Genomic DNA, 27,079 nt, shown 5'->3' with positions numbered 1-27,079 from the left:
TCTTGATGTGACCAATACATCACACCTAAGAAAACAGATCATAAAGATTAGGAGACCCATCACGGTCACAGCCTTGACTTTGTAAAGCTGGAAATTGTTCCTGATGCAGAACAGGCCTGTGCAGGGGTCTGCCAGGGAGGAGGAGTGACTCCCTCCTTTTCACTATATACACCAGAAATGAAAAGTGAGAAAATTAGTCAGCTTTGCAGGATTCAAACATCACCCAGGCTTGAAATGTTGCTCAGGTGTGGCTGGAGGAGGCATCCTTGCACTGGTCACTTTTTGCTCATTTGTTATTCTAGTCTTTATCTTTCTCTGGCCTTCTTCTGTGTCTCATACTCTGTTTTATGTGATTCCCCCCTTGAAAGTAAACTCCATTGGAGCAGAGACAGATCCATCTTATTTTATTTTAGCACACACCTGCTACTTTGAGGTGTTTGAAATAACATGTCTTTGAAGATTGGCTTCATAAATGAGTATTGTTCCACAAGCCACACCTTCCTTGTACCAGGGCCATTAATATAGAGGGCTCATACCTTCCATGTGCAATTAATTGCTCAAAAGTCACACTTTTTTTAAAATCATCTATGGTTTTAAAGCTCTTACAATGTCAGCAGTAAACGCACATGTCCCCTGGGAGCTTTGCACTCTGCTCGGTGCCCAAACTCTACCTGTTACTGACAGAAAGCCTCCATCTCTTCTCACACTGCTCAGGGCCTCTCCATCAGTCACTTGCAGGCCAGGCACTACCCAAAGAGATGGGCAGAGGGGCCTTCCCTGCAAGCTCCCACCTGACAGCAGCCACTTGAAATTCTCTGGCTCCTGCTTGCTAACTGTGGGCTTCACATACACTGGAAAACAGCCAGGGAAATCCAAAGCATATATAGAAGGGTATATGGATTCCACTTGCTTCTCTTTGTTTCTAGTCAAGTGTCGAGAGATCCCAATATGAATAAATACAGTGAGGAATCTATATATACAATTACTAAACTGAAAAAAAAATCCAAGTTTTTGTCATAGCCCTAAAAGGATGTCTTGTAATTGCTGTTTCTTTATTTATCTGTACCACTGACTTTCCAAGGTGATAAGGATCCTGTCAATCAGCAGTGATAACACTCATGACAAGCAAGAGAGAGCAGATGGAGTTAAAGCCCCGTCGGTCCTCTCATGGGACTTGTGGTCACAAAAGACATGAGTCAGGCAGAGACTGGCTGGAAAAGAGTATCCTGACACTTTCTTCCATCTTCCAGTCCCATCAGCCAAACCAACCATAGACCAGAAGGCAAGAGATCTCCAGATTTTGTAGCCCATAGCAGCCTGTCCCAAGGTCACCATGCAAGGCAAGGAATGGTGGGAAACTCATGAAGGTGTAAGGCAGGGATTAAAAATAACCAGAAGAGCTTCTACAATTCAGGACTTTCAATCCATCCACTAGAGTTATTACCATTTGCTAAACTGTATATCTACCGTATGTGTCTTTGACTACAAAAATCTCAAACTAATACTACAAATTCCATATCTTACTTCTTTGATCATGATTATTCCATTTGCATAGTAGTGAGGTGTTCATATGCTGATATTTTTATTCTTTTAATCTCTATTGTATGCTGATTTTATGTCCCTGGAGATACAGAAATTAATATAAAACTAAATAATAAAGCATCCATTGAAAGCTTACTAACCATGCCAGGCAATGTTCTAGACATTTTTGTATAACAATACTATAACCCGATACTGAGTATCCTGATTTTACAGATGAAGAAAATAAGGTACAGACATAACCAAAGTCACAGAGATAGTCATCAACTAAGTTGGGATTGGAACCCAGGCAACCTGGCTCCAGCATCAGGCTCTAAACATCATACTAAGGCAAAGGCAGGTACTTAATAAGGCAAATTACAATACAAAGTGATAATTGCCATATATACCTTATTATGCACATATCACATTGTATGGTAATTGGTATTAGGTATAAGGAGCTTTAAGAATGAGTGGGAATAAGGGACTTCCAGATAGAGGTCCCAACATTCACAGTGGGGTGGAGGGGTGAACAAACACGTCAGTTTGGTGTGGATGCAAAATGAGACATAAGGAGGATATAAAGGCATCCTCATGTCCGGTAGGAAAGGGCTTCTGATGGGATTCCAGGGAGTTCAGATTTTATCATGAAGATGACAATGTAATATTTTTAGAGGAATGCCTTGATCAGATCTGTATTTTAGAAAGTCAGTTCTGGTTATAAGTAGTTGAATTGGAGTGGGTGATGGGGTGTCATTTAAGAGGCTGTTGAAATAGTTCTTTCAAAAGAAAATAAACTAGGGCAGAAACAGTGGTAATGGAAAGTTATTTCAGAAGGATAATGAACAAATGAGCAACACTTGATGTTGGATTATAGATGATGGGGGTTTAAGTATATGAAATTTCCCACTTGCCAAATATGATGTATAAGAAAATATCAAGTAAGAAATTCTCATAGATTTTTGAATGGAAGCAACAAAACTATAAATTTGCAAAACTCCAATCTTATTTTTGTATCTACTATAAAGTATGAATGGTGAAAATGCATATATTTTCAGATTATTATGCTTGAATAGTAAAGATTCACATTCAGCTTAAACATCTCTAAAGGCCTGATCACTCAATTTAAAATATCCCATCCATTTATAATTCTCCAACTTAACAGCTTTTTATAGTGACAGAATTTATTGCTATATGAAATAAGGCATATTTATATATTTAACTTATATACTTATAATTCATTATTGTTTGCCTCTCCCCCTAGAATGTAAGCCCTGTAAGACCAGGGTCTGTTTTCCTAATCACAATTTGGCACTCAATAAATATGTGTGGAAGGAAGCAAAGAAAGAAGGATGGAATGGAGGCAAGAAGGATGGATGGATGGATGGATGGATGGATGGATGGATGGATGGATGGAGTAACCCTCAGTTAAAAATCCTTTGCTATAAGAATTTCAATCTCATTTTAATTTTTAATTCAGAATACTTGGGATTCAGAACAAGTGCTTATTTTTGAATGTCATTAAAGATTCTACCAGTTGTCCTCTCTGAAATTACCACTAGAAATTCTTTTTCTGTCTTGATGATTCTAAGTGCCACTTTTCCCAGAGCAAATCTAAGATGCATTGATGTCTAAACAATTGAAATAGGTGAACACCTTCTCTATTTTGAGGCCACATGCTGGAGTGTCAGACACACTCTGTTTTAAGTATTATCATGCATCATTTAAGCAGTTACTGTGGTATGAGTCACTCTTTCCATAGTTGTCAGCACAAGAAGAATTTTCAGAAGCCAGGTTTCAAATCTGACACTGCTTAATCAGTTTTCGTGCAACAACTAGAGTCCATGTGGTCATTTCATGTCAGTAATGGTGACAGATCTAACATTATCAGTGTCACAACCAGAAATTCTAGGACCTCTCAAGCGAAAATCTCTTAAAGCCTTTGCCTCTACCCTGACCTCTCTCCCTTTCCAAGCAGACACTACTTGGGTGGTAAAAATCTTCTGCTTTCAGGTCTTTAGCAAGGGGAGGTTGGGGGGAGGAGGGAGGCTCCTTTGAACATGTTTAGAGGTTGGCCAAGTGGGTATTAAGTATAATTGTAGAGTTTTATGGAACTTAAGAAGTCCTGGATAACACACTTTAAATATCCCTTGCTACATGTGCAGAGTCTTGAATTAGTAGTTAGAAACCACAATGTCACAAGATCCCATTGGATGTCTCCTGGCCCTTCAACCTCCCCTTACAGAAGGGGTCCCTCCTTACAGAAGAGGTCAGTGTGTAGTTTTCATTTGAGTCAAGGATCAGATGAACTCCCTTGCCCCAAGTCATCCAACAGCAGTCCCTAGGATCTTTCCTAGACCAAGAGCTTCACGGCTCTCATCTATGACTGAATCTGAGTAGCCCTCCCAACAATGCCCTAGAGTAACTGTGGGGCATAAATCAGTTTAGATAGAAGTCACCATTCAGATGTGCATGACCAGTTGTGACTGTGTCCATTTTGTTCATCTCTTAACCCAGCTTTCTTCAGAACTTGTGAGAAATTTCTGGAAAAGTTTCAAAACCATTAGAAAGAATGCTCCCTTTGAACACTTGCATTATCCGAAATAGACCTGAGGATTTAATATATGTACTTCAATTCAGCTGGAAAAGAATGGATTCATTAGTTAGTGATGCCAATACAATTAGCTGTGCAACAACAAAAATAGGTTCAATTTCTAATTTGAAAGCATATGTAAAAAAATGTAACAAAATTTCTTCAAACCTCAGTAATTCAAACCTCTAGATATTCTAGAACATAAACATTAAAAACATAAAAGAAACTCAGAAACCTTGAGTGGTAGAAACTTTTAAAATCATTATTGAAACCCTAGAATCTATAATAGAAAAGATATATTTGAATATTTAAAATTAAAATACTTTTGATGACAGAAATACCATAAATAAAGTCAAAAGGCAAGCTTTTGATTTTGAGATTGCAAATTTATAGTATGGATTTCAAAGAGATCTTACAACTTGAAAGGAAGAGGGAAGACAATTCTACAAAAATCAAAGGAGACCATGAAAAAGCTGTTCAGAGAAGAGAAAATTCCAAATAATCAAAAAGCCAAAGAATTTCAATTTTACTGTCAATTTTATGGCCATGGGAATGCAAAATAAAGTAATAAAGATTTATCACTTCATAACTATCAAATTGGCAAAAATTAAGAAGTTATATTATCGCTTTTGGAAAGGGATATGGGTAAAAGGATACTCTCATGTATTACCAGTAGGAACATGAATTATTACAGCATTTTTAAAAATGCAACGAATGATATATACTAAAAATGTAAAACCCAATATACCCCTTTGGCCCATGAATCTATCTCACAGAAACAAAATCACAACTATGAGGACTCCTATAGTAATAGCTAATATTGGGGCACCTGAGTGGCTCAGTCGATTAAGCATCCAACTCTGAGTTTAAGTCCTGCATCAGGCTCTGCTCTGTGAGCTGCTTGGGATCCTTTCTCTCCTTCTCTCTCTGCCCCTCCCCTGCTCACTCTCTCTCTCAAAATAAATAACTAAACTTTAAAAAATAATTATAATAGCTAATACTTATTAAGTGCTTATTTTGGACCAGGTATCTTTTAAAGGCTCTACATGAGTTACACATCTTATTATGATCTTCTATTTTACAAATGAGGGAACTGATACTCAGGTTTAATACTTTCCCAAGGTAACACAGCTAATAAGTGTCAGAGCCAGAAATCAAACTCAGTCCAGCTCTAGAATGTAGACTTTTAACAGCTGTCCTGTGCTGCCTAACAAAACCAACAAGGGTGTTTATTTCAGCATCCTCTGCAAAGACACGGATGTAGAAGCAACTAAATGTCCATCCTCAGGGACTGGTTAACTTCATTCCAGCAGATCCACATTGTACAGTGACATGAGGCAGCAAAGCACTGACATAGAACCTTGCCAGATGATGAAGGGGGATTTCTTCAAGATATGTAGAGAGAAGAAAGAAGTAGAAAAGTATGAACAATAGGATCCAAAATTGGGAAACATTGATGCAAAACCTATGTGTGTATAAACACAGATATATAAATATAAATAAATTAGTATGTGATTATAGGATTTATATGAAAAATGCGGGAGGATACGTCTTAGTCAACGTGAGTCACAGGAGATGAGGTGAGGAGAGAGGAGCCAATCGAGCCAGGAGAACACAAAACCAACAACAATAAAAATTTATCTAAAAATTACATGTGTGTAATTTTTAAAAAGTAAATTCCTAATAGCTAAAATGCCATTTGCTACAAAGGGCTTAGCTGATTATTGGAGGGAAGCACGTCTCAGGCATGAATTCCTCTGTGCGCTCCCATTCCTGGGCACTTGGTGCTGGGCACAGGGACGGCCCCGCAGGGAGCCTCCTGGGGCATGTTGTAAGTGCCATGTGTACATGTGCTACCTTGCCTCTCCCAGCCTGGTCTCCTCCTTTCTCCACCTCATTCTGCCACCCCTCCCCCTGTCACTCGGCACAAAAATCTTCACTAATTCCCACTGTCTACAGAATGAAGTACGGCTTCCTCAGATCCTCAGGACAGCCCGAGTTCTGAGACCTCTGGCCTTAAGACACCATCGGACTCCCCTGGCCAGCTCCTACTTTGTCCTCCCCCTTCATCTCCCCGGGGCTGCACTCCACTCCCTTCCACTCCCTAATGTTCCTCTGTCCCTCTTCTTTCAGTCACAGGAGTCCATGTTTCACTGGCCCTTAAAGCCCATGTAAAATATTTTGTGGTTCCTTCCTTATTGCTCTCCTGAACTTTCTTCTGAAAAACAACTTCATCTTCTCTTGAGTTCTTTTAGAAACAAAGGCGTTCAAATACTTTTAGCTGAAACTTTGCTTGCCAATGGAATTCGTGTTCAATCCCAGTACCCAGAACAATGAAAGCAGAGCCTGTCACCTCCAGGAGCAGAGTGGCTGCTTACCTGCGCACTCAAATCCTTCTCCTTCCCTATCTCTATGCGTCTGTTCAAAAGAGTTTGAAAAACACTGCTCTGGGTGCCTCCTGCCTGCATTTCTCTTTCCAGCTCTCCCTGGCTCCTTGCATTGTAAAGATCTGTGATAGTTCTGAAACTGGATCAGGCAACCCCCCCCTCCCCCACCCCCATTGTCTTTGTTTACCCTTTGCACCCAGCATGGTTTCTGGCATGGAGGCAGCTCTCCAGTTCCTAAGGCAGGGTGCCACTCAGCAAGGGTGATGACATCAGAGCCAGGCAAACACGGGTATAAATTCCTACTCCAGCTCTTCATTGCTGTGTGAGCCTGGTCAGGTGTCTTACCCTGTCTGAATCTCAGCGTCCTTGAGATAACAGTGCCTATTCTGCATGGTGGTTGTAAAAGTACTGAGCAAGTAATAGGCACCCCATATGCATTTAAATGTAGATGCTATTTTTCTTTCCTTCACATTTTACAGGGACATGAGAAGGTGCTAGAGAGAGCTAGAGTGCTTCCTTCGATCTGATCCGCAATTTCTCAGCCTCAGCACTGTTGACATTTGGGCCAGATAATTCTTTACTGTAGGGACTGTCCCATGTGCTGGAGAATGTTTAACAGTGTCCCTTGCCTCTGCTCACTAGGTACAGTTGCACCCCATCACCACCCCCAGTTGTGACAACCAGAAATGTCTCCAGACATCACCAAATGTCTCCTGGGAGGCAGATGTCTCCCGGTTGAGAACAACTGTTTTAATGTTCCCATATGGAAAGGGGTTCGGAAGAGATTAAGTGTCTTGTGGCTGAACCAGGGCAGCAACATTTTTGCAGGATAAAGAATATTTCTGCAGGCCTATTTTAGTGTCATAAAAACACAGTCAACATTGGAACAAGTCACCTATTAGACATCTCTGGCTACCTGAGCAGCATGACTCAGCCTCTGAGTGGGGACCAGGCAAGAACCTCGGTGCAGTCAGGCCCCTAACTCCATGCTCTGCTTCCTTCTTGTCCATCCAGAAGGGAGCCTCCCACCTACTGTAATCATTTGCTTCCACAACCATTGCCACATGGACCCAGGGGCAAAGATTAGAGGACATCCCTCTCAGGGATCAGAATACCAGTGGAGTCCCTTGGGAGGGCTGCAGGCAGCCGGTTCTCTTAGGCTGAGTGCTGTCATCTACACCACGGGCTACCCTGTCCCTTCTAGCAGGCCTACAGCTGCACAGGAGGGCCCAATACCATGCCTCAGTCTTCCTCTAGACCAGGAGGGAGCAATTACAGACAAAACCACCGGTGGAGATGCCAGGGCCAAGTGCAGCCCAGTATAAGCTGTGGAAATGGGAGACTAGCTTGGGGCCAAACGCTGAACTCAGCTAGCAGGAATGTGCACCAAACAGGGAATGAAACAATGGTGGGTGTGGCACGGAACAAGGAACAAGGAAATGTCACCCCTCTGGGAGGACTAGGAGCTGCAAAGAATCAAAACCTCACTTTCCTAACACTTGTTCCAGAACAGCTCCGTAGCAGGGATATTATTGTTGTTGCATTTGCCCCTGATGTTTGCAAGGTGTGTTCACTTTCCAAAGGGAGTTCTGCTTCCGTAAGTTATGGGGACGTAATGTCCAGCATAGAGAATAGAATCAGTAACATTGTCATAACTTGGTATGGTGGACAGATGATAACTAGACTACCGTGGTGAGCATCTTGTAATGTATAAATTTGTAATGATGTACCCCTGAAGCTAGTAGGATAGTGTATATTAATTATACTTCTATTAAAAAAATTATTTTAGCAATCAATGGCCCTGAAAAGTGTCTCTTTCTGGGAGCCTAGCTGTGTGCAGCAGCTAGAAGCATGTAAGGAGATGATGTAAGAAAAGAGGCAAAGACTTGACTTCTAAGAGAGAGCAGAAAATTGATGGGACAAGAGCCCTGAAGGGACAGGAGGAAAGACACTGTCACACGAGTGAAGAGAGAATCTTTGAACCCAGGACAGCTCCCACTTCCTGGACAGAGGGAAAGAACTGACTAGTGGAGGCTGCAGATGCACACGTGAGGTTGGTAATGTGTAAAGGGGATTAGCTTTGGCAAAAAGAAGAACCTTCCTATTTATCGGGGTGGCAGGTGGCACAGACAGATGTGTGTGGCTGCAGGTAAGTGGCCTGAGGGGAGGCCAAGCAGGTCACTTTGTACCCTCTGCTTTGAGAAGAGACAGGGCTTTATACCCCATCCCTTCTCTGATGTCTGTGCTGAAAGCACAATGGCTGATAACTAAGGCAAAACTTCACTTCTTACTTTCAGACCTTTTTTTTCCCATTTAAAAATAAATAAATAAAAGGACGAGGGATATGAAGCCCATGGTTCTCTTTAGTTGGCAACTGCAGAACTTGTTCTAAATGCAGATTTCCAGAACCCATCCACAGAGTCTCATCTCCAGGCACCCATATTTTAACAAGCACCCCAGGGAGTCTGATGCCAACAGAAGGGTCGCCACGCTTGAAGAAACACTGCCATAGATGCTGGCAGCTTCATGAGCCCTCAGAGACATGGGAAGAAGAAAGCTAGAAGTTCATGCAGTTTTCACACAGAGTAATGAAATCACCACAGGCAGAAACAACAGATTTTCACTCAATTTACCAAAGTGTGAGAAGTTAGAAAACATGAAAATCCAAAAACGAAGGCAATGATATTTGGTAAAGCATAGAAATGTACACTGTGTGGGAACATCATAAATATTGTATGCACTTAAATAATGAGGTTGAGAAAGGATAATTATGTTTAATTAATAATTGTTATGAGCATAAGGAAAGAGGAGTATCTTTGAGATAGGTTTATAAAGTAGAATATATCTTAGCAATTACAAAGGCCTTTTCATCTTCAAAGAACCTATTAACATTAAATTACTCTTGTTTTTAATTCTCCTGTGTGGTAGGTAAGCAAATGTTAACATTATTATCCCTTATTTGTAGAAGGGAAGAGAGGAGTGCAAAAGTTGTGACATGCCCATTGTAGACCTAAAATTGAAAGGATTTAAAAGAAAAAAAGAAAGTTCCCACTGTAGAGAAGATCTGGGTTTTCAGGCTGTTATTTTGCTCCAGCTCTCCTGTGTGCTTACAGTATTGGAAAAGAAGTTATAGCAGATTTTGTATGATCAATCATTGGTGGAAGGGTGGAAGAAACTCCTTGCTGCACAGGAAGGAGAGATGCCATTTACTGTTCTCTTGATTTCCCTGGTGTATTGGGATTTAAACTGAGGAATGCTTCTGAAAGAATCAGAGTTAATTAATTTGACCAGACTATTTACATTACCTGACTGCATCATATATATAAAATGGGGATTAAAAATTATGCTTTGATTATATGACTCAAACTCTTTTTTATGAATATATTTATTATGGCTTGATTAAATAAATGATAATTGATGCTGCCCACCTTAAATATTTGCTTTGAGCACAAAGAAAAAGGAGAGCATTCTAGTAACAATGTCAAGCCCAAGGATAAATTAGAATATGTGGCCAACATCATGGCTGAGAATCCATAGGCTTGACTCTTTCTAAGTATAAAAATTGACAAAGTTGGAGCTATTGTTTAAGTCACTGAAAGATGCACTTTCCATGAAATTTGTTCATTTTCTGATTTATTTAAATACTGAATGGAATTAAGAGAGTCAATAGCACCTTGTCTATTGAGAGAAACTGAAAGAGACATAAGTTATGTGAAAATATAGAGGTTTATTTTCTGTTTAGCCTCAATCTCATGAGATGAGATGTATATTCATGGCAGGGGGAAGGGTGGAGTTTGGCAGCAACAGAAACGGGAGTGAACAAAGGGTTGGGATCAATATGAACCACCTAGAATGGGTTTCCTAAATTGAAAATAGTAAAGCTGTTTGAGAAAAAGTGTTGAGAATGGCATTTGCAGAGGTGAGCCAGGGACAGATGTTTGACCTTAATCAAGTTGAGAACAGGATCAAGGGATCCAAGTGATCTGAGGAGGGAGATCATTGGTTTCTAAGGAAGTATCTAATATGATCCAGGAGACAGACCCCCAGGCATAGGCTGGGCAGATGCCTTGGGACTTTGGGATCTTTAAGGGCAAAAAGGGCAAGAAGGGCTTCAAGTTTTCAGATGATGAGTAACAAATGTAGACCCCAAAATTGGCTTTCCCTACCGTCCAGGTTCCTAGGGACTTTGTCTTTATATTATAATCTCAAAGAATATCAACTAATTCTATCATCTAAAGAAAAGTACAGTTACTAGATAAATCTTCAAAACACTGAAGCCAAATAAAACATAGTTGCAAGCCTCAATATCATATTTGTTTATTATTTTGTTTGGTTTATGTTTCCCATACTCTCCCTCTATCAATACAGTTAATTCAGAACCAATTACTTAAGTAGCTTCAAGTCACCCTGCTTTCCTGGTTACATCGGTACATGTGTAGAACTTGGTGTTGTCAGAGCCACTGTTATTTTGCCAGTCACATGAAAATTAAAGAATGTCACTGTAGTTGAGGCTTTCAGTAATTCTAATAATTTCCTGAACCCTAAGTCGCTAGATAGTATGCTCCATGGGAACTTGGGAGCCTTTTCTGTTGTGTTCATTCAAGTAGGCCAACAACCAGCCAGTGCCCAAAAATGGTAGGTACCTCATTATGATTTTTCGGAAAGAAGGCAAGTAGGCCTAATAGTTGTTTAGGCAATATCAAATTGATTATTTTTTAACCTGAGTTTTAGTGAAATATTGTGCATTGCTCAATGAGTCATAGGCAAGAGAGGGACATAACGTTTAAAGGGTCAGTTAGGCATTGTGGATTCTGCTTAGAGCACAGCGACATTGCTATTCCTATATTCTCTGCTCTGTGTAGCTCAGATAATTAAGATTTTTGAAACTTAACTTTCCTAAGTTACTCAGTTAGATGAGAATATAGCAGATTTGAGAGTATTTTAGTGATCCAGCAAGCAGCCCTTTTCGGCCAACTTTTCTGCATAATTCTGGGCATGGAACTAGACTCCATGTCTCATTCAAAATTAGATAAATTTTGTTCTTTCATAAAATTAAATATTATGACTTTAGTGGATCAACTTACAAACTACATAACAATATGCTTATTGAGAATATACAATATGCATTCCAGAAACCTGAAGAAGAGGATTTTTGGATTCTATATTTGTGCTCAATATTACTTTCCTAGGGTTGCCATACCAAATTACCACAGACTGGACATTCTTAGTCCGGAGGCCAGAATCCCAAAATCAAAGTGTTGGTAAAGACATGCTCCCTCTGAAGTCTCTAGAGGAGAATCCTTTCTTACCTCATTCAGCTTCTGGTGGCTCTAAGCACTTTTTGGCTTGTGGCTGTCACTCCAATCTCTGTTTCTGTCTTTTTGTGGCCTTTCCCCTGTTTCTATGTCTTGTCTTCTGTCTCTAGTAAGGACATTTGTCAGTGAATTTAGGGCCCATGTAAATAATCCAAGTGATCTCATCTTGAGATCCTTAATCATATCTGCAAAGACCCTTTTTCCAAATAAGTTCACATTCCTAGATTCCAAGGTTTAGGAAGTGGATGTATATTTTTGGGGGGCACCATTCAACCCACTACAGACACAGATAATTTGCATTATATACTTCTAGAAGAGATTTCTCTAAAAAGAAGTCGTTCATTTGGCCACCATGTTGAGGAACAAGCAGCCTTGTTCTTACTCGTTTGCCCCCTGCAAGGCTGATATTAATAGCGGGCACTTGGCAGGCATCAGGGCTAGACACTCATTTTAGTTGCTAATTAGCAATCAGAAGATAATATCCTATCATTATCTTGTGTTGGCAGAGTCTCTTTCGTGGCAGATAAGGAAAATTTCAAGGTTTCTCAGCAACACTGTTTCCTCACACATGGCGCTATGAAAACCAAATAAAAATGCCTCGCATATGCAATATTTAAACAACTTTGGCAATATGAAGGAGGGGATTCTTTACACATTCCTTGAAACATTATGTGAATAAAGGTGGGTGTAGAGAATAGACCTAACTTCCCTAACCCCAGAGGCCTTGACCTACATTGCACTTCATCCACCTGCTCCCATAATGGCTCTCCCAGACTCATTATCACCCAGAACTGTGCCATATTTGAAATTGAAAACTCTAAAATCCCACCATCAATCATTCTAAAGCCAGTGTTCCCACCTCCTCCCCCTATCACAGCTGCTCACCAAGTTCATTTGCGCCTCAGACTCGCCATCTCCTTCCCATCTGGCATGGCTCCCTTCACCCCAGGCCTCCATGCTTACACTCCATCTGATGGGCAAAACGCCACCTTGGTTCAATGTCAAAACACACTCTCCCACATTCAGTGCCAGAGCTGTCTCCTGTACCTCTAGAACCAAAGAAAATGAAATAATCCTGAGAAATGGTACAGTCCTAAATCACACTCTTTGACCTCAGCAGGTTGTACAGCAAAGCTCACCAGTCCTTGGACTGATGAGTCTTGCATTCCACTGGCCTGAAAGCCCCTACCAACCAGACTTTTTCACTTTGGGGAGATGACTTCAGATCCTACTAAGGTAGAAACACTGAGGTGACCACCTCAAGTTCCCACCCCAGCTACAAATTCCCAGTGCTGACACCTTCTCGGCATTGCCCTCCTCCTGTTCAGGACAGACCCTTCCACTTAGGCTCTGGATCCATCTGCTTCCATCTCCTCCACACCCTTGCTCCAGCAATTTTCTCTTTCTCATCCATCTTTATAGTTTACCTTCTCCCCCTGGTTATGACTCCTTTCCCTCATTCAATCTCCTACTGAATCTGATGTCAGTATCAGATCAGTATCAGATCAGTTTCATCGCCAAAACTGCCCTTTCTATGAGCACCTAATCAACAAACCCAGTGAACGATTATCAGTCCTTCCCTTAATGGAAACTTTAACTTACATATTTTTTACATAAATAAACATATATAATTTTATAATATCAGTATTGTGCATTCATTGTAAGAAATTTAATTCACATAAGGAAATATCTCCACACAGAAGTAGGTACTATTAATATTTTGTCTCAAGTCCTCCCATGATATTTTATAGGCGGTTGGATAGATGGGAAGATAGATATAATTCTATAAAAATATAACAATAGAATCAAAGTTTATAGTTTTATAAAGTTCTCTCCATGTTACAATATGAATTCTAAAGCTATTTGTAGCCTGACCTCTCTGTTGAGCTGCAGACTCTTTTATCCACATACCTACTAGACATCTTTATCTTGATCCTCCTCCAAGTTAGCATCTAATCTCTCCCATGAACCACCTCCTACCATCCTTCCCTTCTTCTACTCACATAAAGCTCCAGGTCCTGACATTTTTACCTCCAAAATTTTTCTCACAATGACCTGAACATACTTAATACACCCTCCTATCTGCCCTCCTCAAGTCTACCCTCCATTTGACTGCAGACTGATTTCTTAAATCACAAACCAAATATATCACTCCCTTGCTTGAACCCTTCAGTGGGTCCCCATTCTCTATGATTTAAAGGCTGAGTTTATTGGCGTGGAAAATAAGACCTTGCAGGACCTCCTACTTCCTCTTTCTTCAGCCTAATCTTGCCCCTCCTCACTCTTTGTGCTCTAGTCATCATGAATTGCATGCGTTTCTAAACACATTCCATTCTATTTCCTACCTCTTTCCTCACGTGATTTTATTTTCTTGGAAACCCCTTCCCTGCCTTAAAGTGATCTAATTTCTACTCATTCTTCCAAGCTTACCTCAGTCATCACTTCCTCCAGGAACCCTGCCTAGATTTAATCCCTCCCAAATCAACAAGTGTCCTTCCTCTGTGTTTTCACACACCCTGTGTACTTTTCTACAGCACATCTCATGTGGCAATGAAATGCTGCATTGTTATGTCTCTCCTCCTACTGTCCTGTAAACTCTTCAGAATGAACATTTACCTTTGTCATCTTTCTACACACTTCATACATAGAAGGCACTCAGTAAATTTGTTGAAATTGGAAATTCATGAACACACCATAATTTCTCTCATGTGAAAAATAAACCCAAGCCTTCTTTGGTGTCACACCCTTTTCCACCTACCACTCTGATTTACTGCTCCTCTTTAGGGACACATTCATATAGAGTATCTGTGCTTACTTTGTCCACTTCCTCTTCTCCCATTCTCTCTAGCTAGCCTTTCCTCCCCTTTACCCCCGCGGAAACAGCTCTCATCAAGGTTGCCAAATCCACTGGGCAACTCTCAGACTTCCTGTGACCTGATCTCAGAGGCACTTGACACAGTTGGTCTCTGTCTCCATCCCAAAACATGTTCTCTTGGTTCCTCTCCAACCTCATTGCCATTTCTTCTCAATATATTTTATTGTGCCTCTTCATCTTTCAGATCCATGAATGCTCAGCCCTTGGCCCACCTCTCTATCTGCATACACTTCTTTGGGGAAATCCTTTCCAGCTACATAACTACAACTGCAACCTACATCCTGCCGACCCTTACATTAATATCTGCAGCCAGGCCCTGTTCCCGGAAGTACTGACTCATTGGTACAGCTGCCTACTCAACAGCTCTACCCAGATATTTAATGGGCGTGACAAACCTAATATGTCTGAAAGAGAACTCTCAAGTTTTTCCTGCAACTTTCTCTTCTGGTGTTTTCCATCTTGATAAATGACACCACAATCTACACAATCGCTCTGGTCCAAGATCATGGAATGTCTTTGGTGCCTCTCTTTTTCTCACATCTCCCATCCAGTCCATCAACAAATCCTCTTGGCTCTATTGTGAAAATACATCCTGAATCTGACTTCATCGCCTCCACTATCACAACCTAGTGTAAGATACCATCATCACCCATCTGGATTACTGCAGGAACCTCTAAACTATTCTCTCTGCTTCCACTCTTGCCAGACTCACCTCTCTCCACACAGCATCCAGAGTGATCATTTCAGCATATCAATCAGTTCATTCATAGACCCTACATGAAATCTCCAGTGGATTCCTGTCACACTTTGGATAAAATCCTAAGTCCTTACCATGGACTGCGCCCTGGGTATCTCTCCAAACTCATGTTCTACCATTCCCCCTTTGTCTGTCTGCGGTCCAGTCACACTAGGCTCTTCTCTGTTATTCAAACAAACTGTATGTGTCCCCCTTGGACATTGCTGTTCCCCAAGCTTATAATGCTCATTCTCTTGGAGGCTTAATTCAGATCAGGTGTCATCTGCTTAGAAAGAATGACACAGTCTGGTGCTCTTGGAAAGAATCATTCTTCCCTCCCATCGGTTCCCCAAGAGAAACCTAGAGGCCAAGTTCTTGGTGGGAGTCTAAAATAACATCTGGTGGAGTAGGAAGGTATACTTAGAGATTCTAGGAGTACTGAACAACTGCCCAGGTATTGCAGAGTAGAGCATAAAGCCTTAAGATTGGTGAACCTCGTTGCCTCAGAAGGTCCAGGAGAGGCAAGTGGTGCCTATGTGTCAGTTAGAAAGGAGACTCTGATCACCTAATTGGATATTCTTCCCCTGAGAGGATGGCTTTGCCGCCACGTCCACCAAGGGACATTGAGCAATGTCTGGGGACAATTTGGGTTATCACAACAAGTACTGGCATCTAGTGGGTAGAGGTCACAGGTAGTGTCAGACATCTTAGAGTGCATTGGACAGCAATAGTCAATAGTGCTGCAGTTGAGGAACCAGTTCTATTCTTTTGAGACCTCTTAAAAGACCTTAACCCCACAAGTCTGGTCAATTACCAGTGACCTAAGACAGTCAAGAAAGTAGCAGGAATGGAAAACATGGTTTCTGCAGAGAGAGCCTTCTAGAATTCAGCTGATACAAACCACCTGCTGTCAAGTCTGCAAGTGTTAGGCAGGGCACAGGTGGGTGCAGTCACAGAGTCACAGCTTGGAAAGGAGGCCATTGTGATGGTGTTCTGGGAGCATTCTGGCATGGGTGTAGTTTTAGCAGCCCTATGGCCTCATTCATTGACTCAACAAAATGATTTTGAGCCCCTCGGATTTGCCAGTACATTGTTACTTCTGACAGGTGTTTTTGCTCCAGGAGATGCTGTGGCATTTGGAAGAGGCCTCCAAAGTCTGAAAACTGTACTGGATTTGGGGCAAATCTCTGTTTCCTGCCAGATGTTCCCACATCTACTCCAGTTGCTATCCCCTCACCAAAGGCAGCAAGAGCCAAGCATGTTATAACCAAGTGTCCAGCCTCTTTACTGTTCTCAATATACTGATTACTCAATAATCTGATTACCTTTCTAGGCAGGAAGGCCAGGAGATGGGGTCAGCTTTGGGTCTTTCAAGGCTGAAGCTGATGCAAGGGGCCTCTGTGATGCTGAGTAGTGTTGCATCAAAATATCCAGAAACCAGAGTCACACAGAGGGAGACTGAAGGCTTACTTATAAGTCAAGAAGAAAATGAGAAGATCACCAAACCCAACGACACCTTGAGACAATTATTAGGGGGGCAAGTTTAATGCCAGATACATACTACAGAATCTTTTAGACTTAGCATATTGCCTGGATAGTGCACTGAGGGTTTTATTCCATTTTTATATCACTTTTATATAAAGGGATTAATTAGAAGCCTTTTAAGAGTGTTTCGTTTCACTTTCCAAATTGTCCTTCCAAGGTGTCATTTGGTCTTTTATTTTCTTCCCTTGGCAAGCCGTCTGCTTTCACTACCCTAAATTCAGCCTGTGAACAAGAAATTCCTCTCCTACACTTCCTGACTAAATTTTTTGCCATTGCACAAACTGTTTTTGTTTAAAGAATCAGTTGAAAAATACACTGTGAAATCATTACATAATACCTTCCGGCTAAAACATGCTCTCACGCAAAGTTCCATTGGAGAGATTGAAGAGGGAGAGGGGGAAGGAGGAGGAAACCTGCTATGTCGGCTTCTTGGTGTAAAACATTCACCACGTCTTTCAATACGTTGCCTTAGTCACCTAGTCTCCTCTGCAGTTCAGTCTTTCTTGCTTTCTTCTTGACTAGAGACCTGCTATCAATACTGGGAATGTGAGCAATTAACCTAATCAACAGGCATCAAGTGATAGATGATGTTTCAGAAATTTTCAGTAGGCTTGTTTAGTTGTGCTCCGCTGGGATAAAATCAAATGATAATTTTTAATTCATTTCAATAAATCATGCACTGTGATGCCTGAATGCTATGTGTAAACAGAGCAAAAGCTTGCGGTTCTGCAGCAGCAGCAAACAGCAGACTAGTCCACTGGCTTAGTCCAATTCTCATCCTTCAATCCAGCATGGGTGTACAGCCCTGGGGTTCTGAGCCTGGTATAAGGGATCTACAGATCATATGTATTAAATACCCAGGTAGACTGACCTCCACTAGTCCTTGGACAGAGTCTTTTAGTGTTTTAGCAGTTGCTCTATACAAGCGGTACCATCATGACCCCCATTTTGCAGATGAGTAAACTGAGGCTCATGGATGCTCAGCAGCTTGTCCAAAGTCACACAGGTCAGAAGAGTTAACCTGAGGCAGCCTGACACCAGAACTGACAGTTTTTTCTTTCCCACCAAATTGCCTGTTTTGAATTATTAGCAAATAGCCCAGAGAGTAATGAGTCAACAAACAATAATACATTCAAGGGGAGTCAGGTCTTTGTTGGGCCTTTAAGCCACGTGGGAAGATGTGCTAGAAAGTGTGAAACTCCATTACCTTTTGAACTCACTAAAATGTACAAAATGCAGATGGAACTGAGATAAATCCGTGCCAGTGACATTGGTTCCTTTTAGATCTCCTGCCATAATCTCCCTCCATGTCTTTATGAGAACAGAGGCAACTCCGTTCATCCTCCAGACATCTAGTGAGGTATTGAGGAGGCTGTTTGAAGACTGACATCTGCCCATTTCAAAAGTCCTCTGATGGTCCCAGAGTTAACTGGCTGCATGCTGCCTCCCCCAATACCTGTGAGCAGATGGATAAAGGTGAGAAATACTTATGTTTCCATCAGAGCAGGAGGGGCCAAACCAAGTGAAGAACATTTATGAAATTGTAATACTTTGCCAGTTTACTTAAATCTCACGATGCAAATCTATATTTGCAGATATGTGAGGGCCTCTGAGCTGTCCTGTGGTGTGAAAAGAGGACGCTGCAGAGGAGCAGGAGTGTCAAGGCAACCCCATAAACACACACAAGTGTGTCTGTGCTCATCCAGGGATATGCAGGGGAAAGACCCATCAGGGTGAAAGATGTCCCCCCATGCAATGGAGTTGATGTACTTTTATTTGGTATTTTCTATGTTGTTCATATTTTTCTTTACACTAAAAAATGCCCAATTCTGTTTCGTTTGGTTTGGTTTGATTTGGCAGGAGGGTAAGTGTCGATGACGCCAATAACAGAAACTTGCAATGCATGGAAAATCAATGCATGGGAAAGAACTAGGGTCCAAGTGCTATTTCTACAAATCACAAAGTTGGTGGGGTTATGTCGATAAGTCTGCTTATAAGCTGTGCATATTCTTCCCCTGAAGGAAAACAGACCATTCCTTCTTACCAGTGAAACCTGTTGTTGATTGGCTCTCAATAGAAGTGATTTTGTTTCTATTAAATATAGAGTTCTTGGTATTTTGCTACATTGATCATATTTTTGTGGTGTCTTGGGTCCAAATGGGTTTCTGTGGATTCATCTCTGATCAGTAAACAAATAGGAAAAATGGCTCCTGTGTTTTTAAAAAGTCAGGAATATATCTTAAGGTGCTGGCATATCTGAATATCCTGGGGAGTTTTCATATTATATGCAAGGTGGAGCTAGAGGGAAACTCTGTCTTCCCACAACTTGAGGATTACTGATGCAAGGAGGCCCTTGCGGTCAACCCAACTCCTGACCCATCAGAGTGCTGTATCCTTCAAGTGGCTGGAATGGAGGAAAGGTTGAGACCCACCATCTGGTACAAGGGGAAGGGCCCCTGTGGGACCTGCCCTGGTATAGCTGGTGTGTGGATTTAGACATGCCTGGTACATGCAGTTGAGGGAGATGCCTTGTCTCCTCGTGTCCTCAGATATCTCCATGCTATCTTCACTTGCATCCTCTGATTCACCTGGGGTCCGAGACCCCTCCTGTGAAGAGAAGTTGAATGGTGTCCCTCAGTGGAATTGAACACATGTGGACATGTCTGATATGCTTGCAAAGGGAAGCCAACAAAAAGCAAGTGTGAGCAGGGAATCTGGGGTCCTCAGAAATAACACAGCTCAAGAGAAGCAGAAAAATGGCACAGCAAGCCCGAGTGGCCAGCAAGCCTGAGCTGGAGATGTGAATGAGGGGTGGTAGCTGCTCCCTAGGCCCACCATGGCTTTGCCAGTCTAGGAATTCAAGGACAATGAATGCACTTCAAAAAGAGTCCCAGGAAACTCTCAGGTCCCCAGAAACTGCGCTGTGAAGTCCCTCTACCAGAGCAGGTCAATACCGAGGAGCTGTTTCCCTACCAGCAAAATAAAAATGAGCACAAGCCTCTTCGAAGCGTAGATCTTGGGCAGCAGCCTGGGGGTCGATGGCAGTGGCACCAGAACATGCAGCACATTAACTATCTCTGGGATTTGCTGAGATCAGTACGGTTTTAAGAATGGCGGCCCAGCAAAGAAGAAGGAACAGGGCCACACCCCGAGAGCTAGGCTGGTCTGCAGTATCTGATGAGACTCTTTATGGGGTCCCTGAGGAGGAAGGAAGGACGGAGGCCCTGCAAGTTCACTCATGGGGGCTCTGCAACGGGGGCTTGAGGCCTGGATATTAAAGTGACCCATGCATACTCACAGGCAGGGAAGGCATAATCTCGTACTTCTGTAGCAATTTACTTTTTTTTGTTTGTTTTTAATGTTTATTTTTGAGAAGGACAGAGCATGAGAGGAGGAAGGGCAGAGAGAGGGAAACACACAATCAGAAGTAGGCTCCAGGCCTGTGCGCTGTCATCACAGGGCCCAGCGGGAGGCTCGAACCCACAAACCGCAAGATCACAACCTAAGCTGAAATCAGATGCTTAATTAACTTCCTGAGCCATCTAGGTGCCCCCTGTAGTGACTTACTTTTATCTGTCCTTAAAACTGTTTGTGCCAGGGTGCCTGGGTGGCTCAGTCAGTTAAGCATCCAACTTCAGCTCAAGGCATGGTCTTGGGATCTGTGAGTTTGAGCCCTGCATTGGGCTCTGTGCTGACAACTCAGAGCCTGGAGCCTGCTTCGGATTCTGTCTCCCTCTTTCTCTACCCCTGCCCCACTTGTACTCTCTTTCTCTCAAAAATAAATAAACATTAAAAAAAAACCCATTTGTGCCAAGTAACTTAGATCAAAACAAACTTTTTTTTTTTTTTTTTTTTGCCTAAATTATGTGCACAGTAGGGGCACCTGGGTGGCTCAGTCAGTTAAGCATCGGACTTCAGCTCAGGTCATGATCTCACAGCTCATGAGTTCGAGCTCTATGCTGACAGCTTAGAGCCTGGGGCCTGCTTCAGATTCTGTGACTCCCTCCCTCTTCCTCTCCCTGACTCACTTTCTGTCTCTCTTTTTCTCTTAATAAATAAATAAGCATTAAAAAAAAGAACACTTTAAAATAAAAAAATAAAATAAATTATGTGCATAATTTCTTCAATTATTAATACAGAAGTAAAGAGACATAATTTCTTTCCATTTCATAATTCCTACACATTTGTAACAACACATACAATCACTCTCCCAACAAGTAATTGTTCAAGCTAAATGAGATAAATAAAGGAAGTGCAGGATCACTAGAAGATGTTTTCTCATAAATGAAATTAAGCACCATGGCAATTCATCAACTGGTAAAGGCGGCTTTCCATTCCAATCTATGCTCTTTAAGCTATTGTTTTGGGTTTGAATTGTACAGTTGTATTGTGCTTTACACAAATTCATTCTAGATCACAGTTCATCACTCTGGAATATATCTTACTATATGTATTTTGGTCTGGCTATGAGCCATCTTGTCTGTGTTTATGCAAAGCCAAACCACATTATCATAGATTGCTTGCACAGCTACAAAAAAATATCTAGAGCTTACTAGTGGCCTGCATCAGCCTATACTGTGAAACCAGTATAATTTGGTCTTTAGAAATTCCATCTTATGGTCTACTCCTTTCAAAGCAAACAAACAACTGTCTATTGGTGGTCTGCATTGCAAGTCTGCTGTGCTAGAAACCATGCCATCTGCCACAGTCCATCTGGTCACAGCCCTTTGTTGAGAGGTAGGCAGTGGTGATCTTTGCTGCACAGTGCTGAGCAAGACACCAAACCCTGAGATATCCTCCCCAGACCTTGCTTTCCTGATCACTTACAATTGATCCAAGGTGAGCATCCAACCTGAGTTGCAACAAGCAAGAAATCGTGCTGGAAATTTGGACCTAGGACAAAGAGACTCAAGTTGCTCTTGAACTCCAGGATGAAAACCATGAGAAGCACTGATAGCAAGAGAGAAGAAGGGAGCAGATGTGCACAGAGAGGAGCCAAAGGGAAAAGGTGGATGCAGAAGGGAGAAGTCACTTGAGTCCCTCATTTTTCTGATGCCCAACTGCATTCCTGACCCTGGATTCTGTGAGACACCACTAGGGACTTATAAAGAATTTCCCCTTGGCTTAAGCTAGTTGAAGTTTACTTAAACTGAAATATTTCTAATTACCACAAGTTGGTGTTGGAAGCCCACATAAAATAAGACAATGATATCATTTAAAGAGTGCAGTTTTCCAGAAGAGGAAATGGAAATCAGGTAGTTAAGTCCTTGCACAAGGTCACATACCAGGCATATTGTAAAGGGTGGTGGTAACCAGCATCCTTCTGTGTTTTTACTGTTAAATAGTGTGCTGAGATAGATGTTCCTCATTATGGTAGGGAAGGATTCTTCTCGTCCTGGTTACTACAAAGATTTTTTTCCTCAGAGATTGATGGCAGATACTAACAACTAACTTTTCAGCTTCTAACAACAACCAAAAATGCCATATGACTTTTGTCTTTTGACATCATAATTTATTCTAATAATAGAATACCTAATATTAAACTGTCCTCAGTTTCCTAAAATCAAATATCTTTAATCACTTTGCATTGTTCTGGGAATGGATTGGTAGGTTCTGGTGTTTTATTTATGATTTTTTTAATGTATGAGTGAGATGTCTTTAGTTTTCTTTCTTTTGCTCTTTTCCAGATTCCATTTATGGTGATGTAACTCATAATGATGAACTGGGTTTTCTATACTTTTATGATTTCTGAACTATTTATATAGCAAGGGAGTTTTCTATCTGTGGAGGGTTTGAAAGACTATGTCTTTAAATACATGGGTATATATATCCATTCCCAGCATCAATTTTGTAGAAGTCCTTTTTCCTTATAATTTTCTAGTTCACACTGTAGTTATTGGTCTATTTAAGTTTTCTACTTCTTCTTGAATAGATTTGAATAATTTTATATTTTGTTAGAAAATTCACAATTCATTGAAATATTCCATTTTTTCAACATTGAGTTGAAACTTGGATTTTTGTGTAATATTTTTATCTACTCCATATCTGTGGGTACTTAGTCCCTGCTGAGATTACAATATTTCTTTAGTAGGCCCTTTGGGGCCACCTCCAAATGAGGAGGGTACTTAGCCAGGCACCTGTATTGATCTTTGCTGTCTTTCTGCTTTGGGTGGCCTTGGTCATCTCCATCTGGATGGTCACCAACCCCATCATCATGCTAGAATTATCAGCTGTAATGCTTAGAGTACAGTTAGAATGGGTAAGCCTATATTGGAGTAGAAGTAAACAGGATTGTGGTAACCATGTTTGGGACTGATTGGGCAGGGCAGGAGAGAGCACTGAGGGATGAAGCACTGGTGGGGCACCCTGGCCGCAAGGACTCAAGGACTCTAAGATGTCTAATTATCCTATGAACTTCTCCATCCACGGTGCAGCCCATAACGCCTTCACTGAGCTTCCCTTCACCTCTAGTCTATTTGGAGTCAATAATATTTCTATGTTAATATTTCCATGTTGTTTCCTGCAAATACAATTGACCACCTGAAATATGCCAATTTGTTTTTTTTTCTTTGTTTTTTGGGTTTTTAAAAAAAATTTTTTTAATGTTTTTATTTTTGAGAGAGAGAAAGAGAGACAAAGTGTGAGCAGGGAAGGGGAAAGATAGAGAAGGAAACACAGAATTAGAAGCAGGCTCCAGGCTCTGAGCTGTCAGCGCAGAGCCCGACGTGGGCCTCGAACTCAGGAGCTATGAGATCATCATCTGAGCCAAAGTTCGTCCCTTAACCAACTAAGTCACCCAGGAGCCCCAGGACTATTGCCAATTTGAAGTGTTGTTTATAATTATGCTTATTCTATGGGATCAAATGATCTATTAATTTAAACAATTTTTATAGTAAAGAATAGGAAATCTTCTGAGCCTGAAAAGAACCTCATGAAAGGTAGTAAAGATGGGTTAATTGGAAATTCCAACTAAGACCATCTGAAAAATCACAATTAAGTTCACACTTAGGTGAAAAATCTACTTAGATGGAAAGAGACCAGGGAGACCCCTGTTATATGGACATAGGAGCCAGAGATGGCCAAGGCCCACACAGTGAGGAAACCAGGGTGTTAGACCAAGCAGATAAGAATCTGGTTGCGGAGCAGGGCCACAATGGGACCAAGGGAGCCTCAGCACTCAGCCAAGCAGGTTATTAGCAAAACTTCCAGGATATTAGAAAAAATCCCAGGATTTGCCCCAACAAGGATTTAAATTGGTAAAGGCCCTTACAGCTGGAGGTAGCTAGATCTACAGGACCAATTCTTCCAGCAGAGACCTGTTCTTTGTTTGCATGTGGCTGGCAGTATTTAATAGCAATGTGGGCTCAGCTTATTGCTTATCACAATGTGATTCAATGTAACTCTTCCCACTGACTGTAAGCACAACTGCCATATGGGACTCATACTCAAATTCTCCACCTCTTGGCAGGTGTCAGGTGCACATTTGACCTTCAGGTGGTATCTCTGGAATATCTGAACAGATAAGGATGGACGGTCCAAAAAAATTTTCTGTGTCTTGGGTTCAGGTCCTCCTCAGGTTCAATGTGGACTGTTTATCTAGGTTCCAGACTTCCCCTTTACAGTGCATTTCTTCTTTTGGGTCCTTATACCATCAGTTCTGAGGAGAGAATTCCAGCCTAATGACTGTATTCTGGTACCTGGGGGAAAGGAGGGTTCCTTTAGCACATACCAAGCACATAGGCATTGTTTATGGTAAAGAGTAAGAAGGAGAAGGAGAATGGGTACCTCCCTTGTGTCATTAATTGGCAAATTCCTTAAACAACTTACAATGAATATTATCAAGAAATACATCAAACACAAATACAAATTGAAATTTTTAACAGTGTAAATTTCTACCCGGCCTTAAATTGCTCTGCCTTGTCTGTGTTCCAGGTTCAGGTTTAGTGGTCGGATCCTAGGCCTGGCTTTGATCCATCAGTACCTTCTTGATGCCTTCTTCACAAGGCCCTTCTATAAGGCACTCCTGAGACTGTAAGTGTATTGCAGGCCATGGTCCGCAGCCCTGCCTATGGGACAACAGTCGCTGACCTCCCTGGCACCACTGACCCTTTGTCCCTGTTTTGCCCTAACCATTCCTGTTTGTTCACTTTCCTGAATGCTTAGATATCACATAAACCTTTCAGTACAATAAAAAGGCATTTGGAGTTTTTATGTAAGCATAGGAGTAGACAATTATAACATCATATAAAGGATATGAATCAGTTTGTATAAATAATTACAGTAACATTACAAACTTTGCATTACACTACTAAGTAGAATTGATCTAAAACTTAGTTGTTTTTAAAGGTTTTAAAACTTTTATCCAATTGCCATCAAGAGTTCCTGAGTCAGTAACTATCCCATGTTTATTACTGTCATTCGCAAAAACAAAAAAAAGCATCGAATGAATGGAAAGATTCATCAATGTATTCAAAAGTATCAGATTGTTAGACTCAGTGTATATTGTTTTAGCCAGGGCTGGGCAGCCGTTTGTTTAACAATCTGTTTACCTTTCACCCTTGGGATGCATCCAGGCCCTGTGATTTAAGTGATCTGGAATATCTGGATGAGGAATTTCACCAGAGTTTGCAATGGATGAAGGACAACAACATCACAGATATCCTAGACCTCACTTTCACTGTTAACGAAGAAGTTTTTGGACAGGTTTGTGAGATGTGGTGCTTGGAAAAGACCATTTGTTTTTTTATTGTGGAAGATTCACATAACACAAAATTTACCACCTTAACCATTTTTATGTCTGCAGTTCAAACTTGTGAAGTGTATTCACACTGCTGTATAATCTCTAGTACTTGTTCATTTGGCAAAACTGAAGCTATAGCCGTTAAGCAATTATTCCTCATTTTTCCTTCTCCCCAATCCCTTGAAACCACCATTCTACTTTCTCTCACCGTGGATTTGGCTGCTCTAGATACCTCACATAAATGGAGTCATAGAGTATATGTCTTCGTGTGACTGGCTTATTTCACTTAATACAATGTCCTCCAGGTTTATCCACATTACAGCATGTGACAGGATTTCCTTACTTTTCAGGGCCGGATAATATTCTGCTATATGTATATACCGTATTTTATTTACCCATTTATCTGTTGATGGACCCTTGGGTTGCTTCCACATTTTGGCCATTGTAAATAATGCTGCTGTGAACATGGGTATACATTTACCTGTTCAAGTTCTTGCTTTCAATTCTTTTGGATAGATACTGACGAGTGGGATTGCTGGATCGTAAAGTAATGGGATTGTTTTTTTAATCTAGAAAACAAAGAATCTCATCCATTTAAAATACAATTCTTTGAGGACTACTTCCTTGTCTTCTTTCTTTTCCTTGTTATGACATGGATCTGCTTTAGAGAGTTTTTTGAAAATCAAATGTGATAATGGATCAGAAAACATTTTTTGAAGTGTGAAATACACTTGTAAGGTATTTCTGTTATCTGCGCAACGACAAGAATACTTTTTTTTATCACTAGCATCTAGATGTTTGCTCCTCCAAATTGCACGTATCTCAATACTATTAATAAGATAAAGCTTTGCATTTTTATTCCCACCAGTATATATACCTTTGAATCTTCTGGGTTACAGTTTTATCAGGTTAACCATAGCCTGAGTCACTTACAAGAGATTTCAAAAGCCTCTGACACATGATAATTTGAAATGGGTTGTTGTGAGAATTGAGTTGATAGGCTGTATAAGTATCTTGATGAATGTGAACAGTGTGCTGAGTCTGTGTGAGAGGTACCCACTGACCTCTGCAGCACCATACCATAATCATAAATTTTGGACAGGTCAGCATTCTGTTGAATTTCCTTTGTGTAAAGGACACTCAGGTATTCTGAATAATACCCTCTTCCATATTTGAGAAAAAAATTATTTCTCCTTATAACTATAAAGGGTACACGTAAATATGTTCAAGAATATATGATTCATTGGGCACCTGGTTGGCTCAGTCAGTGGAGTATGCAACACTGGATCTCAGGGTTGTAAATCCAAGCATCACTTTGGGTGTAGAGATTACTTAAAAAATAAAATCTTAAAAAAAAAAAAAGAATATAC

The 27,079-nt window shown here is 41.1% G+C and overlaps 1 protein-coding gene across 4 annotated transcripts in view; it reads left to right on the top strand.

Annotated features, from left to right (window-relative positions):
• Nucleotides 1-27,079, top strand: part of HECW1 (HECT, C2 and WW domain containing E3 ubiquitin protein ligase 1) — a 421,728-nt gene that overhangs the window by 374,001 nt on the left and 20,648 nt on the right. For all 4 annotated transcript variants that reach the window (XM_060632177.3, XM_060632178.3, XM_078442585.2 and 1 more), the window contains 2 exons: nt 24,902-25,000; nt 25,543-25,672. In XM_060632177.3, the coding sequence (XP_060488160.2) occupies nt 24,902-25,000; nt 25,543-25,672 (229 nt within the window). The remainder of the gene's footprint in view (nt 1-24,901; nt 25,001-25,542; nt 25,673-27,079) is intronic.

This window comes from Panthera onca, chromosome A2, assembly GCF_046562875.1.
Source record: "Panthera onca isolate mPanOnc1 chromosome A2, mPanOnc1 haplotype 2, whole genome shotgun sequence".
NCBI lineage: Eukaryota > Metazoa > Chordata > Mammalia > Carnivora > Felidae > Panthera > Panthera onca.
This window is presented reverse-complemented; position numbering and strand designations above follow the sequence as displayed.